Source organism: Equus asinus, chromosome 3 (genome assembly GCF_041296235.1).
Source record: "Equus asinus isolate D_3611 breed Donkey chromosome 3, EquAss-T2T_v2, whole genome shotgun sequence".
NCBI lineage: Eukaryota > Metazoa > Chordata > Mammalia > Perissodactyla > Equidae > Equus > Equus asinus.
The window spans coordinates 64595172-64611685 of NC_091792.1; the positions used below are offsets into that span (position 1 = coordinate 64595172).

At 47.0% G+C, this 16514-nt stretch overlaps 1 protein-coding gene across 12 annotated transcripts in view; it reads right to left on the reverse strand.

The window, feature by feature from the left end:
* PTK2B (protein tyrosine kinase 2 beta) overlaps positions 1-16514 on the reverse strand; it is a 123120-nt gene that overhangs the window by 48815 nt on the left and 57791 nt on the right. For 11 of the 12 annotated variants that reach the window (XM_014843298.3, XM_044766859.2, XM_070505160.1 and 8 more), the window contains exon 2: positions 11682-11922. In XM_014843298.3, coding sequence (XP_014698784.1) covers positions 11682-11885 — 204 coding nt within the window. In that variant the 5' untranslated portion in view covers positions 11886-11922. Of the gene's footprint in view, positions 1-11681; positions 11923-12018; positions 12139-16514 lie in introns of those variants that run through there. The other variant, XM_044766857.2, reaches the window with a different exon arrangement.

Sequence of the window (16514 nt, forward strand, 5' to 3'; positions counted from 1 at the left end):
TACCAGGTGTGCAAAGAAACTCACCGCAGAAACTTCTAAAATAGCAAAATGCCCACAACAAGCAGCCAATCCAAATAGTTTGAAAAGGGCTGTGCAAATGATAGTAGCATCACACAGAATTTATATGCTAGTTTTTAAAATGGTATAAAGAGCTTGGAATAACTTTTGGAAAATGCTTCTATTATAATAAATGGGAGATATATGATCATATATTAAATATGACAGTGATGGAAGCAGAAACGAACAAGTCCAGAATGAAATACATCAAATTGTTCACAGTGTTGTCTTGGGGTAGTGCAATCATACACATATATGTATGCATTCTTCTGGGTTTGTGTTTGAACTTTCGTATATACTGTCGTAGTTAAGAATGGCCTCAGGAGTCAGAAACTGTTTCCTCTCTGATTTGCTTTGTGACTTTGGGCAAATTAACCTCTCTGCTTTGGTTTCTCCATTTGTAAAATGTAAATATTTTCCTGTCTCATAGGGTTCTTGTGAAGATTAAACGAGATGATACAAGTAAAGAGGTCAGTGTAGTGCCTTATGCACAGTAGTGCTAAATAAAATGCTATTATTATTATTGAATGAACATGTATTCATTTTATATATTGTTGGATTTGATTTGCTCATATTTTGCTTAGGATTTTTGCATCAATGCTCATGAGAGATCTCAGTTTGTAGTTTTCCTTTCATGTATATCCTTCATGCATTCATTTTACAATTATAAAAAATCTCTTCAAAAATAAACATTTAAATTTAGTATTATAATAGCCTTGGTTTTACAGATTGGGCATAAAAAATTCATAGTTAAATGATAGGAGCAGACATCATCTCCCAACCTGAGACAAATGCCACAGCTTATGCCCACGTGCTTGGCTCGTGCGCTGCCAAGTGGACACTTCATACCCTACTTACTGGCTCAGCTTTTAAGAGATGAATAAACTCTCTGTAAAATATAAAACCTTAAAACTAAAAATCTCGACTAGACAGTAAATATCACAGGACCAGAGAGAAAAAGAATAGCCAAAATCCACTCAGGTCTTGCTGAAGGTTAAGTTGAACAGATATTTTGCCTTCTAGATTCTAGAAGTTCATATGTGAAAGATGCAGCCATAAAAATAAAATCTACAGCTCTACAGATACTCAAATGTTTATTAAGCTCATTAAACTTAGACTGGAACTTTAGAGCCTTGAGTAAATTCAGAGATCAATTAATTTGACTCTCTTTTTAAATGAAGAAACTAAGACCCAGGGAGGTCAGGCGACTTTCCCAAGAATATACAGGGAATTCTATTTTAGATCAGCTGAAATCCTACTAACCCTCCTACACTTTATCATTTATGAAAGCCAATCTTCCTTCCATCAACTTCTTATTTGCTCTTTATATCAAGTGATCTAGGAGATCACCAGTCTCATTTGAGTACTTGCTAGGCATCAGTGCGTTCATTCCTTCATCCATTCATTCTACAAACATCTACTGAGTGCCAACTTTGTGTTAGGCTCTCTGTAGGCACTGCGGATATAATGGTGAACAAGACCTAGCCTTTGCTCTCCAGGAGGCCACCTCTGCTTAGAGACTGACTGGCCGATACAGTGCTGGGTTGGGGTAAATGGGAGCACTAGGGCGCCACCTCCAACCACCTTCTGCCCATCTACAGACTTTCTCTTCCCTTCCGCCCCACCTAGCCTTCTCCTGTCACTCTTTCATAGACTCTTACAGACTCTGAGTATCTTGTGAGTTCTTAGACCCTGTAACATGACCCCATACCCTGGGCTCCCCACCACCCAGGTGATTGCTAATCCTTCCCCAGAGAGCGTGAGTCAGGTGGGTATCCTGCAGCCAGGGGTGGGTCCTTTGGGGCAGTCACTGGTCCCAGCACCCCTGAGACAGTGATTCAGTGAATTTGGGATGGGACTTGGTAACCTGGTATTTTTAAAACTCCCTGGTGACTCGGATCTTCTGCCTCACCTGGGAAGACTGACATAGTGGTTATAGGAACCAATCTGCCTGCCCTATTCGTAGCACCTCTTGGGCATTTACTGCCACAGACCCCAGATGCCACCGCTGTACCCACCAGGTCAATCAGAAACTGTCTCTCCCCTGCTGGAATCTGGAATTGAGACATGGAATTGTAGCCAGTCTCTGTTGTCTTTGTAACGGGAATCCATCCATCCATCCATCCATCCGCCTATCATTAAATAACTCTCATTAATTTATTCAGCAAATTGGGGAAACAAAAGCAAAATCCCTCTCTCATGGAGCTTATTTTCTATTGGGGAGTAAACAATAAACAAGCATAATAGTACCTCAGGTTCTGATATGGGCTAAGACAAACAAAGCAGGTAAGGGCAGCAGAATGACAGGGGGCTGCTACACTACACAGAGTGGCCAGCAAAGTCCTCTCTGATAAGGGGGCACTTGAATAGATCCCCAGAGGAAGTAAGGGAGAGAGGGATGGCCTTATGGGGGAAGAACCTTCCAGGCAAAGGGACCAGATTGCGCAGAGGCCCCAAGGTAGGCGTCTGCGAGGCCTCAGTGTGCTTGGTGCATTTGAGTGACTGCGAAGAGGCCAGTGGGGCTGAGGTGGAGAAGGCATGGAAGAAAGTGATGGAAGAAAAGTTCAGAGAGGACCAGGCGAGGGCTGGGCAAATTTTTTTGTAAAGGGCCAGGCAGTAAATATTTTAGACTTTGCGAGCCATATGGCTTCTGTCACAACTACTCAACTCTGCCGTTGTAGCTAAAAGCAGCCATAGACAATACATATGTGAGTGAATGTGGCCGTGTTCCAATAAAACTTTATTTACAAAATGAGTGGCGGGCCATATTTGACTTGTAGGCCGTTGCTTACCGACTCCTATTGTAGGCCAAGGTAAGGACTTTGGATTTTATTTTGAGCGAGACAGGTAGCCATTGGAGACTTTAAGTAGAGCAGTGATATGATCGAAGCTGTACCTCAAATGTATCCCTTAGCTGACCTGTGTTTTGAAAATTCACCATGGCCGCTCCCTGTAGAATGGACCACAGAAGAATAAGCGCAGAAGCATTTAGGAGGTGAATGCATTATTCCAGGTAAGAGATGCTGATGGCCTGGACCAGGGGAGAGACAGTGGAGGTGGTGGGAAGGAAGTGGTCGGAATCCACATATGTTCTGATGGCAGGGCTGACAACACTTCCTGATGGATTGACCACAGAGTATGAGAGAAGGAAAGAATTCAGGAATGACTCTGAGGTCTATAGCCCGAGACACAATTAACTCAAGGAACAGAGCTGCAATTAATGGGGCCAGGGGTGACTGGAAGAGAAGCGGAGTTTTAGGAGAGAATTATGAATTTGATTCTCAAATTGTATGATTCTCATAGAACTTCAAGCTATGTGACTGCATGAGATCACCTGTGGAGTGACAAGGGACCAGCCTATGGCAACACATAGTGTCACATGAAACATCATGCCAGGGTACGGGCAGGCCACAGGCTACCTGGCCACTGAGAATCCCAGCCAGCAGTGGGGAAGAGTGGTACACTTTCAACAGCCCAGGCCCCAGGGTCATTTCCTGACACTTAACCTTGCTTCAGTGTGGGTGTGCATATGCGTGCAAAGTGCTCACGCTCACCTGCATTCTGTGTACGCCTGAATGGGGGCCAGCGCCAGACACTGTGATCCTAACTGACGGCTATAGTGAGTTGAATGGTGGTGCCCAAAAGATATGGCCACGCATGAACCCCTGGAGCCTGTGAACTTGACCTCATTTGGAAAACGGGTCTTTATAGATATAATTAAGTTAAAGATCTGAAGCTGAGATCATTCTGGACTATCTGGGTGGCTCCTAAGCCAATGACAAGTGTCCTTATAAAAGACACACAGAGGAGAGACACTCAGAGAGAAGAGGAGAAGAGGATGTGGAGACAGAGACAGAGAGTGGAGTGATGCAGCCCTAAGCCAAGGAACGCCTGGAGCCATCGGAAGCTGGAAGAGGAGAGGGAGGATTCCACCCCACAGCGTTCAGAGGGAGTGTGGTCCTGCCAACCCCTTGATATGGGACTTGTGGCCTCCAGAACCATGAGAGAATACACTGCTGTTGCTTTAAGCTGCCAGGTTGGTGGTGTTTGTTACTGCCGCCCCAGGAAACAAACACAATAGTGAGACAGGTTCCGAGTTCTCAACACACCCAAGGGATAATTTTTAAAAAGTGATTGAAGAACAAAATAATAAAAGTTAGCATAACATCACTCTGAAAGCATTCATTTTGATGTGATCAAAGCTTCTATCTAACAGGGACATTCAGCAATGCAACTGCCAGATTAAAAATAGAAAAGTAACCACAGACACCTGACTGCAGACTTGTCGATGTAACGCATCTAGGCACACAGACAAATAGAGAGGCCCAGAGCGCGCATGTCTGCCCCGTGTGTGCCCCTGCAGGCGTCTGGGGGGCGGGAGGTGGGGGCTGGCCTGGTGGGCACACACAGGAAGTGGGGAGGGGTGCAGAAAGGAGGAGGTCCCTCTGAACGTCCCTTTTTTATATAACTGTGAGTGTCTCTGTGGTACTGGTTTGTGGTTTCCTGGTTGAAACCTTTCCTCTCAGGTTTTTAGGGACTGTTCTCATGCACGGGGGGCTGGCCTTATGTGGCTTCATTTATTCTCTTCAGGGTAACCTTTCTTTTAGAAACAGCAATTTTCCAGGGCAGGTAATCATGCCTTCCCTTCCTCTTGTACCTCAACCTTGTGGTCTTGCCCCTAGGGACAGCTGGAGGGCAGCAGGCATTGTTCTGGAAACAACCGGAGCCAATGAACTGGCTGTAACAGGACACCACAGATGTATTAAAAAGTGGGGGGCCTAGATGACAATCATTTATTTCTCACAGTTCTAGGGGCTGAGAAGTCCAAGATCAAGGGGCTGGCAGATTCGGTTCTCGCTGAGAGCTCTCTTCCTGGCTTGCAGGCAGCCATCTCCTCACTGTGTCCTCACATGGCAGGGGAGAGAGCTCTGGTTTCTTCCTCTTCTTCTGAGAACACGAATCCCATCATGGGGGCCCCACTCCCATGACCTCCTCTAGCCCTAATCACCTCCCAAAGGCCCCACCTCCTAAAATCACACTGGGAGTTAGGGCTTCAACATATGAATCCGGGGGACACGAACATTCAGTCCAAAGCACTCTGCGTCTGGGTAAGTGATAGGTTTAAACTCAAAACTAACTGGGACGAATGTCTGACGAGTATAGGGCAGGAACAATGGGTCACAATATCTGAAATCTGCCTCTCTGGGAATATTCTGGAATGCATTATTTGTATTGAATGCATTCTGGAATAGGCTGGGACTGGACACTACCCTACTCACATACGAGGTAAGTGGCACCTGTGGGTCACCCCTGCAGCCTGGAAGCCCTGCTGTGAGGCGAAAGGACGCAGCTGGACGGGGCGGGAAGGGGGAAGAATGGTGCAGTCTCTGTCTCTTCCAGGGATGTAAACGTGGCTTCTAAGTGGGGCAACGCTTGGGGGCAAAACAAAGACGAATCTTGAACGCAGCTTTTCAGCATGATTGAGGCTGGCTGAGGGAGAGGGTTTAGATGTGGAGCCCTGCCGGCACCCTCGGAACCATACCATATCACAGACAAGTGCCTACTTTTCTGCTTAAGGCCTTCTGTGTGGACACAGATGGTCTGATGATGGACAAACATGGGCCCATGCAGAGAGTGGGCCATCTGGGGGCAGCCAGAGAGAGAAAACACCATGAACCAGCAAGTCAGTGTGCCAGGCAGAGAAAGGAGTGAATATGGCACTTAGAATGAGGTGACTATATAATTTACCCTTTGAATCATGAGGCTTTTGAGATTGGCAGGGGCACTGCTAATGGTCATCCTTGGACAGTGTGTGTAAACTAGGACCGTCTGAGACAACAGGGCATGTGGTCAACCTACCCAGCAGAGAGTGAGAGAAGAGGAGAAGGAGAAAGGAGAAGGGAGGAAGAGAATAAGACACAGAGAGAGAGAATGGGAATGAAGGAGAGGCTGTGAGAGTCAGAGAGACACCCTGTGTGGGCATGTCTGGGAGGCACTCTGCTAGTTGTTTACAAAGTGTTATCTTAACCTCTCTCCCAGACAAGCAAATTAGCATGTTAGAGAAATACATAATGATATAAGCCTCCGCTTGCTACAGAGCTTCAGAGCTCCCAAACAAACACAATTTCCTATGAATACCAAACAAAAGGGAAATGGAAAATCAAGAAGAGCAAACTAGATTTCTCATTCTGCATGTTGCTCAATTCTCTTCAACACCTATCTAATTTCTGCTGGGTCCTAGGCACAAGGGCCAGCACTTATTTACATAGCTTTTAGCAGCACAGAGAAAGCATCAAGAGGCTATTACATTTGCATAGAAAGAAGCTGAGAATAAAGAGGAAACATGAGATGAGCAAGTATGAACGGAGTCACTGTGTTTTGGAAATGTGCTACCACATGAACTGTGCCAGTTGATTCTCAGTTGCTTCTATTTGACCACACACAGCTACATGGGGGTGTCAGAATTTCAGGATTTTTCTTATGAAAGGACAAGTGCTAGGGAAGTTTGAAAGGAGTGGCAGCATTTCGGGCACAGGGAGGATGACGAAAGAAGATACGGAGCTGGAAGTAGAAAAATCCATCAAAGGACGAAGCCCAGCTAGGGAAGGAGAGTGCGAGAAGAAGTCAGGAAGCCGAGGTGGGAGGGGCTGCTCCAGGAGGATCTCAGGCAGGGGAGCTGGGTCTGGGCCTACGCGACGGGACACAGCAGCCACAAACAGGCCCTGAAGAGCAAAGCTGTTCCTTGACGTTTGAATCCAGCTCTTTTGAATTCTACGCTCTCAGAGAACATCTTTCTTCCTGTCAGAGCACTTGCCTCTGTAAAGGTTTATTCATTAGTGTTAGTCAATGTCAGGCTCATCCTTGGCTTGGAAGCCCCATGAAAGCAGGGAGCGCTTCTGTGTTTTGAGGTGTGATGATACCAACAGGCCACAACCAGCATGGTGCCAGGTACATAGGAGGACGCAACAAATATTCGTGGATGGATAATGAAATTATTCAGGACTCTGATTAATGATCTCATCCACATCCATGGCTTCAATTACCACCCAGAGGCTGACAACACTCAACTGTCTATCTCCAGCCCAGTTCTCTCCTCCAGAATCATGTATCAAATAGTCTACTCAACATGTTCATGTGAAAATGTTAGAGCATCTCAATTGCACTTGACAGGTCCAAAACTGAACTTGTGAAATCCCCACTCCCCAGTTAATTCTCCCCAAGTGTTCTTCATCTTAGGGAGTGGGACCCTGTCCACCTGAACCAGGGCTGCCATTCTTGACACCTCCCTCTTCTTTATTCCTGCATCTCCTATCCATGAGCAAAACTTTTCCTTTCCATCTCCTAAATTCTCTAGATTATACTCACTTCTCTCCACAGACCATGGTGTTTAACAGCATAGTCTCTGGAGGTGGGCTGACTGGGTTTGAAAACAGACTCCACTCTTATTAGCAATTTGCTCAACTCTTCTGTACCTTGCTTTCTTATGTATAAAATGGTGATAATAATGGTATGTGCTTCATAGGGTTCTTTGGAGAAGTCAATAATATAATGAATTTAATGTGCTTTCAAAAGTGCTAGCTGCTATCATCACCACTATCACCACCAGCAGCAGCAGCATCACCATCACCATCGTCATTTACAACTATCATCACTATCAACACCACTCTCATCATCACTACCATCATCACCACCACCACCATCATCATCACCATTATCGTTACCGTCATCACTACCACCAGCACCATCAACATCAACATCATCATCACCATCATGACCATCATCATCATCTCCATGGCTACAGTCCTAATCTAAGCTACCATCATCTCTCATCTGGATCACTGTAACAGCCACTTAACATCTCGCCACATCTATTCTTGTCTTCCTCTACTCTATTTTCCACTATGTAACCCAAGTGATCTTTGAAAAACACAATTTCATGTCATTCATATGTTTAAATTATATCAGTGGCTTCCCACAAGAAATGCGGTAAAATCTAAAATCGTTAACATGGTTTAAATAGCCAACCCTGGGCTCCTTTAGCCTCAAACCCGCCATATGCTGTCCCACTTCAGGACCTTCATATATGCTGTTACCTCTGCTGATAACACTGTTCCTCTTGCCTTCTCCTCTTTCCTTCCCTTCATGATCAAAACCTCTCTGAGATGTTGGTTGTACTCACTGTCTCCATTCCCCAACCAACTGTACAATGGCTTCTGCCCCCATCTTTCCACTGAAACTGCACAGCAAAATGTCATCATGGCACCTGTTGCTGAAGCCAATGAACCTATTTTTAGCCTTATCTGACTTGGCCTTCCTGAGTGTCTGACACTGCTAACCACTCTTCCATCAAAGTTTCCTCTGTCTTTGTCTCCCTGTCTGTGCTCTTGGCTCTTTTCATCTTTCTCTGGCTATTTCTTCTTTTTCCTTCCTTTTCCCTTCTTTCTCTATTGGCAGCTTAGAAGTTTATTTCCCAGGGTTTCCTAATTAGAACTCTCTGTCTCTTGCTCTGCTCATTCTCTGTGGGTGATGCTATCCATTCGCATTGTATCCATTGCATCATGACTCCCAAATCCTCATCACTAGGTCCTTTCTCCCTCCTAAGCTCCAGGCCCATATTCCTCTATGGGGTGTTTCATGCACACTTCAAACATAACGCACATAAAGCTGAAATCTCAGAACACCCTTCCTTTCTCTGCTGGTATCCGATGAATGGTACTAACACCCATTCAGTTGCCCAAGCAAAAGCTTGAGTCATCCTTGTCTTCTTCCTTTCTCTCCCTCCTACATCTAGTTAATCATCAGGTTCTGTTGACGCTACCTCCTTGGACGCACTCAGAGCTGTCCCAATGCCACTCCTCTAGTTCAGCCTCATCAGTTCCCACCCGCACCGTGGCCACAGCTTCCTCATCCATCTCCCTTTCACCAGCCTTTCCTCTCTCCTGCCCTTTCTGTATTGCTGTTAGAGTTCAGGGAGAACAGATTCCTAAATGATTTTCTAGAGAACTAATCGTCCAACTTTTAAAAGAAGGATTTCTTAGGCAAGTAAGAAATGGCTTACTTAAGAAATCACCTCTGTGGCCCTTTCTTAGTGATCCACCACACATATCAGCCGACTTAGGTTCTCAGAAGTCCTGTTGCAAAATAATTTGTTCCGAATTGTTTAACCAAGCATTTCCCAAACTTCTTTGACCACAAAATCCCTTCTCTAAGACACACTTCTTAACATCTTGCAGGACACTGTGTACTGTTTCAAAACACAAATTTGATCATCTTACTTCCCTATTTGAATATATGACAGATAAGTGGATAAACACTAAAAGAAGATAGCTTGAACTTTATTCTCTGGGCAGTTAGAAACCTTTGTAGATTCCTGAGCAGGGTAATGACCTAATATACACACAATCCATGGCTTCCAATGATTGAGCTCCTACTATATGCTTGGTGCTTCTCACCTATCATCTCTAATCCTTACAACAAGGCTGCAGGTGGGCCTGGTCCCCAAGCGAGGAGACTGAAGCTAGCTTGGTTACGTGTTGGGTCTAAGGCCGTATAACCAATAAGGGTGGAGTATCTGGCTCAAGGTCCAGGTGCCTTTTAAGCCATGGCTGTTTGCAATAAGCAGGTGACATTTTGCCTGCAGGACAGATTGGAAACAGGAAAAATCAGAAGGCTTGAACATAAATTCCTAGAAGGCCTTCACTTCTTTCTTTGTTTTGCTCCACCCCTGTTCTCACACCCCTCCAAATAATGCCTCGAATGCTGGGCTTTCTTCTTGAGCTTGGGCCCCATTGCCCTTTCCGTAGGCCTCTTGTAACTTTTCCCTGTAAGCACCCAGCAAGACATCAGACTGCTCCAGGGAAGCGTCTCGCCTGCTTAAAATAGGTGTGTTTCTCCCTGGTGTCCGTCCAAGTCCAGCCCCTCAGCTTGATATTCCAGGCCCTCCCTTATCTGCCATCGACTCTCCTTTCTGATCCTGACTTCAGACCCTTTTCTAAATATAACCCATGCTCCAGTGAAACCGAAGCACTCACTGTACAGAGGCCTCCTGGCCTTTGTTCTTGCTGTTCCCTCCTCTTGCAAAGCCCCCTACTCTCCTCAGCTGCCACTTTAAATCTACCTATCCTTCAGGGTCCCTTTTCATCATCACTCCACAGAACATGTCCTAATCTGGACCAACAAGATGTTCTCTGGGTTTCAGCACAAAAGGGCAAGGAGGTGTCCTCAAACTTGGAAATCAGGTTAACTTCTGAAAATTAAACTAGTAAAACCCACCATGGATGGCGTCAGCTACCTGCAAAGATGACACACCCAAAGGAAGACTCAAGAAGGAGACAGTTAAGGAGAAATGAAAACACCCTCCTGGAAGAAGGTGCCTAGAGCTTACTCTCAGGACACAATTGTACCTGCATATCTGGAACCCAAAGATGAGCAAACAAGGCCCTGATCAAATCAGTAACAGGAAACAGAGGGGGTAACCAAGCCATAGTCAATTGTGATAACTGACCAAGGCAGCGAGCCCGTCCATTCCACTCTGCTCTGGCGTATTGAAGCACAGCGTGTGGTGTAACAGACAGACGGCAGCCAAAGGGACGGACGTGGAGGGGCTGCTGCCAGCACCGACCAGAAGAGACACTCGCTGAGTTTGGGGGCTACTGACTTTTAGGGCAGGGGAAGGTGATGAGAAGACTGGAGATAGTTCTTCCAGCTTTCTCAGACCTGGTCAGTTTTCCCGAAAGTCCCTTGCTTCCTTGGTGCAAATTACAAACTCACCAAGCAACCTTTTCAGAACCGATTTGGCTTTCTTTTGCATCATCGGAAAGGAACATTCTGGGCAGTGGAAAGGGATATCGTCATTGTATCCACCTCATGGAGTTGTTGGGAGGATTCAATGAGATAACATAAGCAGAGGGATTGATACGCAGTAATTGTTCAATATATGTAGGTGTTTAAAATCAACCAGTGTAATGTAACTCTCCTTCTGGTGACAAGTTCTTATCCATTTGGTTAAGGTGAACTGGCTTCTTGGTGTCTAGGCGCCCTGGTGACAGTGGGCCCTTGGATCTGCAAACTGGATTCCGTGACCCTGGATGAGAATGAGCCCACTGAAGGATTGCCTCAAAAATGGCCTGGCATCCACCCACCTGCTCTGGGGCATCTCTAGTTCATTGTCTTCCTCTAAATGGCCCCTCAGCTCCCTTCTCTAAGTGCGCGGCACATGTCTTATACAGTTTTTGTTCTATTTTCAATAAAATCGCTTGTGTCTCTCTCTAACTCCAATTCCAACAGAGTATAAACTCTTTGAGGGTGAGGGCTCTTACGGCCCTTGCAGAACCTCAAATGTCATAAATAGTTAATGAGTTGAAATGAGTTGAATCAAAGGCCAAGCAAATGATCTGGGGTTCGAATGAGGCTATAAAATTTGTCAGCCAGGCTACCTGTGAAGTGGGCTGCAGACCCCGAGAGAGGGGGCCTGGTCCTGCAGGCTGAGAACACCTCTCCTGGCGCCCCCGGCCCGGGGTGGGTATAGGAGGGCCTGCTAGCCTGAAAGACGGCTGCTGAGCTGCCAAGGAAGGCAAGGGAGAGAACAGACAAATGGACAGAGCAGGACTGCCTGCCACACTCACCCGGATCTCAGTGTGCACCGTGCATTTCACCAGCTTGAAGTTCTTCCCGGGGTTGAAGCTGTTGCTATAGAAGCAGACCTTGAGGATCCGCACGTCTTCCTTTTCCACGTCTTCTGGCACCACCACCATGGGCTCCGGGGGGCCCTCCGGCCGACGTAATGTGCCCACCTTCACTCGGCTCAGGGGCTCGGACACCCCAGACATCCTCTCAGACGGCAGCTAGGATCGGCACATCGCAGTCCTGCGGAGACAGCAGAGGGACAGCCCTGAAATGAGTCCATGTGGGCCCACATGCCTCAACTCCCAGGGACAGCACCCACCAAGCTCCAAGACCTACGCAAACCACACATTCTCCTGTTCCAGAGAACTGCCCTTAAAGGCATCCGGCTTTGTTGACTGGGGAAAGCTGAAGCATAAAGGAGCAGTTTGCATAAACATTCGGGTATAAACCCCCCCGGACCTCGAGCTCCCTGGCTGAGAGCTCTCTTTTCTAGAAGCCCCCTCTCTCCATCACATTTCTCCTCCCACACTGACTCCTAGGCAAGGGGCCCACACTTTGCAAACGCAGCTGTGAGAGGAGGCGGCCGCAGCATGGTTCCAAGGCACAGCTGAGCAGAAAAAGCGAAGAGCGAGACAGTAGAAAATAGCAGGAGAAAAACAGGGACAAGGGGAAAAAGCGAGAAGAAACAGAGTTGAAGAATGGGTGGCCTGGAGGGCAGTGGAAAGGGGAAGGCAGGAACGGGCCCAGGTGGGGGCCAGGCTCTCAGCTGACGGCTTTGTCTGCCCCCACCTCAGCTGCCAGCCGGAACTTTCCGGGCAGGAGGCCTCAGTCCCACAGGAATTCATCCTACAGCACATCATTTGTTGCATGCAGGAGAATTCAAGAGGATCTGCTTTCCAGCAGTCCAATTTGGAAGGTCTTCCACCAGGTGGGAGGGGTCTTCTGCTCGGTGGGAGAGGGGAAGAGGTGAGATTCACAGTGAATCTCAGCAAACTTGGTCCTGGCCTCTTGATTCAACCCGTCTCTGTAGGGTTTACTCCCCGCTGGTCTAAAGCAGGGGCACCCGAAGGAGGCAGTGGAAGTTCTCTCTCCAGAATGGTGGTGTCAACCTTGGCTCCACATTAGGATCCCCTGAGAAGCTTTCAAGAAAGCCTAAATCCAGGCCCTATGTTCAGGATTGCCACTGAGTTGGACTTTGGGGAGGCCTGGCATGGGTATTTTTAAGTTTCCAAGGATTTTTCTAACATTCAGCCTGGGTTGGGAACTTCGGTTCTAGACCTAGCTTAACTCTCATTCTGAACCCCTTCTTACAGGACAATCTCTCCCTTCTAACAAGGTACTATGATTTTAGGGAGACAGTCTTATACCAGGATTTGGGGGCAAAAGGATGGTGTTGACAATATTAAAATACAAATGTGGAGTGATAGATTTTAGAAGTGGAATCCAAGCCTATGTTCATTCATTCACACTGTGCTGGGCCCTAGACAGGAAGATGTAGACAGTCATTAACTTCAAGGAGTCACTCGTTTTCAAAAGCCAATGTGCGTTATGAAGACAGAAAGGAGATGCTGTGAGGATGAGGGAAGGAGCAGGACATGTCCCCTCCACCAGGGGCAGGCAGACAATGGGCAGAGCGCCACACAAAGGGAAGCCAGAATTTGGGACAAGAGAGATGGAGAAAAGACTATCTGGTCTGCCTTATTCTGGAGACTAATGTGTATATTCTAGAAGCATCCATGCCATTTTCTAATGAATATCTACTGAGCACTTCTGTGTGCCAATACTCTGCTCTGTACCAGGCATGTATCTCAGTTTCCCAAGACCCTCAATAAGGAATCCAGAGAAAGTAGCTTGAGGGCAACTCCAGGAAACCCACAGGGGAGTAGGAAATGCGTGACAGGGAGCGGAATAGAGCCACGGGAGGGTTACCAGCTGAGTGACCCCTTGACCCCCTGCAGTGCAGTTCTGCGGGGAGCCCTGGACGCCAGGACAGGAGCTCCTCTCCCGGGAAGGGGGGATCTGGGTGTTTATACACCACTTCTCACAGTCATTGTTCCCAGCATTTCCAGCCAGTTCTGTACAAGGACAGAGTGGACTAGGAGCCAGAGAAAGTCCTCAGGCACAAAGACGCTGATGCTGGCAGTAGATGTAAACAGAACACTGAAAAGGCAAGGCCCAGGGGATACCAAAGGGAACAATGACAGATCTGCGATGGGACAGGGAGATGAGGGAAGGCTGTCTTACCTCTCAAGAGCATACACTCTAGTCGTAGAGACACACAGGCACATATAGATACAGGTAGGTAAATAACACACACTAGCTGGGCCCAGACTCCAGATCTGCTGTGTCTGTGGAGCCAGGGGCCCCATGACCCCTGGACAGTTGTTTGTATAAACTACTTTTTAGGCAGGGGCTTCATGAGGCAGTTTTGTGAAACAGGTGTGGGGTGGGAGGGAAATGGAGTGGAATATGGTGTCTGTCACCAGGGACTAGATCCTACCAGTGGAAGCCAGAGGGCCCATGTTCCAAAGGCCATTCAGAAACCAGGGGCACAATCAGTGCTGTCATGTTGGCCGGTGGGAATGTGGACGTGGGGCAGGAGGCGGGCATTATACCCACATCTACCGGTTACACCGCGTGGCTTCTGGGCATCCACACTGAAGGGGGTGGAGTGTCATCAGGAGAGGCCCCCTGGCCAGGCAGCATTCTCACCCAAAGGGTGCCGGTGCCAGTGAGCACACGGGAGACACTCCCAGGGACTCCCCGCAGTGCTGGGGAAGGGTTTGAGAGAGAACAGTTATGGAGAAATAATATGTCAGTAAAATTCAAGAGGTCTGCATGGTGTGATCTGAGAAGCTCCATTGTCACACATTATGTCTGTCACTGGCTGAAGAGAAAAGTAAAGGAGACAAGCCCCCTCTGAAAGGCAGGACGCAGGAGCAGAGATAGAGCTGGTGAGTTAGAAACCTTTGCCTGGGACAGAGACTGGGGCAAAGTCTGGCAGGCGGACAGGGACTAGACCCCTGTGGTGCTTTTACTTTTTTTTTGAGGAGGAGGATTAGCCCTGAGCTAACATCTGCCACCAATCCTCCTCTTTTTTGCTGAGGAACACTGGCCCTGAGCTAACATCCGTGCCCATCTTCCTCTACTTTATATGTGGGATGCCTGCCACAGCATGGCTTAACAAGCGGTGCATAGGTCTGTACCCGGGATCCAAACTGGCAAGCCCCGGGCCGCCAAAGCGGAATGAGCGAATCTAACTGCTGCATCACTGAACTGGCCCCGCTGTGGTGCTTTTAAACCTGCATAGCTACCGCCAATGGGACGATGAAATGTGGTGCTTTTAAACTTGAGGAGCCAAGTGCATATAAACAGGTAACGAGGAGGTGCAAACTTTGGAAGCCAGTTGAGTGGTTTCTTAGAAAACTAAACATCTGCTTAGCATATGATCCAGTAATCATGCTCCTGGGTATCTACCCAAAGGAGCTGAAGACTTATGTCCACACAAAAAATGGATGTTCATAGCAGCTTTATTCATAATTACCAAAACCTAGAAGCAACAAGATGTCCTTCAGTAGGTGAATGGATAAACTGTGGTACATCCAGACAATGGATTATTGTTCAGAGCTAAAAAGATATGCTCCATCAAGCCATGAAAAGACATGAAGGAAACTTAAATGCACATAACTAAGTGAAAGAAGCTAATCTGAAAAGACTACGTATTGCATGATTCCAACTATTTGACATTCTGGAAAAGGAAAAACTACAGAGACAGTAAAAAGATCAGTAGCTGCCAGGGGATGGGGGAAAGGAGGGCTGAATAGGGAGCGCAGAGAATTTTTAGGGCAGTAAAAATCCTCTGTATGACATTGTAATGGTGTATACATATCACTATACATTTTTGCAAACTCATGGAATGGAGAACACCAAGAGTGAACCCTAACGTAAACTATGGACTCCGGGTGATAATGATGTGTCAATGTAGGTTCATCAGTTGTAACAAGGGACCACTCTGGTGCCGGATGTTGATAGTCAGGGAGGCTGTGCGTGTGTGGGGGCATGGGGTCTATGGGAAATCTCTGTAGCTTTCCCTCAGTTTTGCTGTGAACCTAAAACTGTTATAAAAAATAAAGTCTAGAAAGAAAAAAATTTAATGATGAGAAACCAGTCTGATCATTGAGCCCCTTACCCAGCCTGACTGGGCAGTGTCTAGCTCACTCAGGAGTGAGCCCCCACGCCTGCCCTGACCAAAGAGAAATGCTCACATTCTGCATCTGACCGAGCGCAGCCCACCCAGACTGAGGCCATCACCAGCATGCCTGGGGGACACTGGTTTCTTATCTCCATCAACTTTCCCTTGGTTCAGGAGCCATCATTCCTAGTGGTCAGCACGGCTCCAGTTGATAGATTTTAGCAAAGTCCTCTCAGTCACCCAGGATCTACCTTTACCTTCAACCTGATGCAAGTCCCTCATGTTTGCCCTTAGTCCTTTGCAGCAGTAACCTCGAGCTATTTATTCCAAAAATAATTACATTTTAAAAACTTTAAAAGAAACACAAGAGCTTTGCACAACAATCCTGGGAGGAGGGCAGGATGACCATGCCCACTTTACAGATGAGAAAACATACTCAAGAAAGTTTAAGCTATCTCCTCAAGGATTCGTACTTGTTCAGTAGCAAACTTGGATCACAAAGCAGATTTGAATCCAAGTTCAAAGTTGTTCTCACTTTCCCACCTGCCTTTGAAGAAGGTAGAATCGCCTGATACTACAAAGGTTGGCACAAACTCTATGCAGGAAGAACTGTGCCAGCCCAGCACCGAATCTCCCCAGT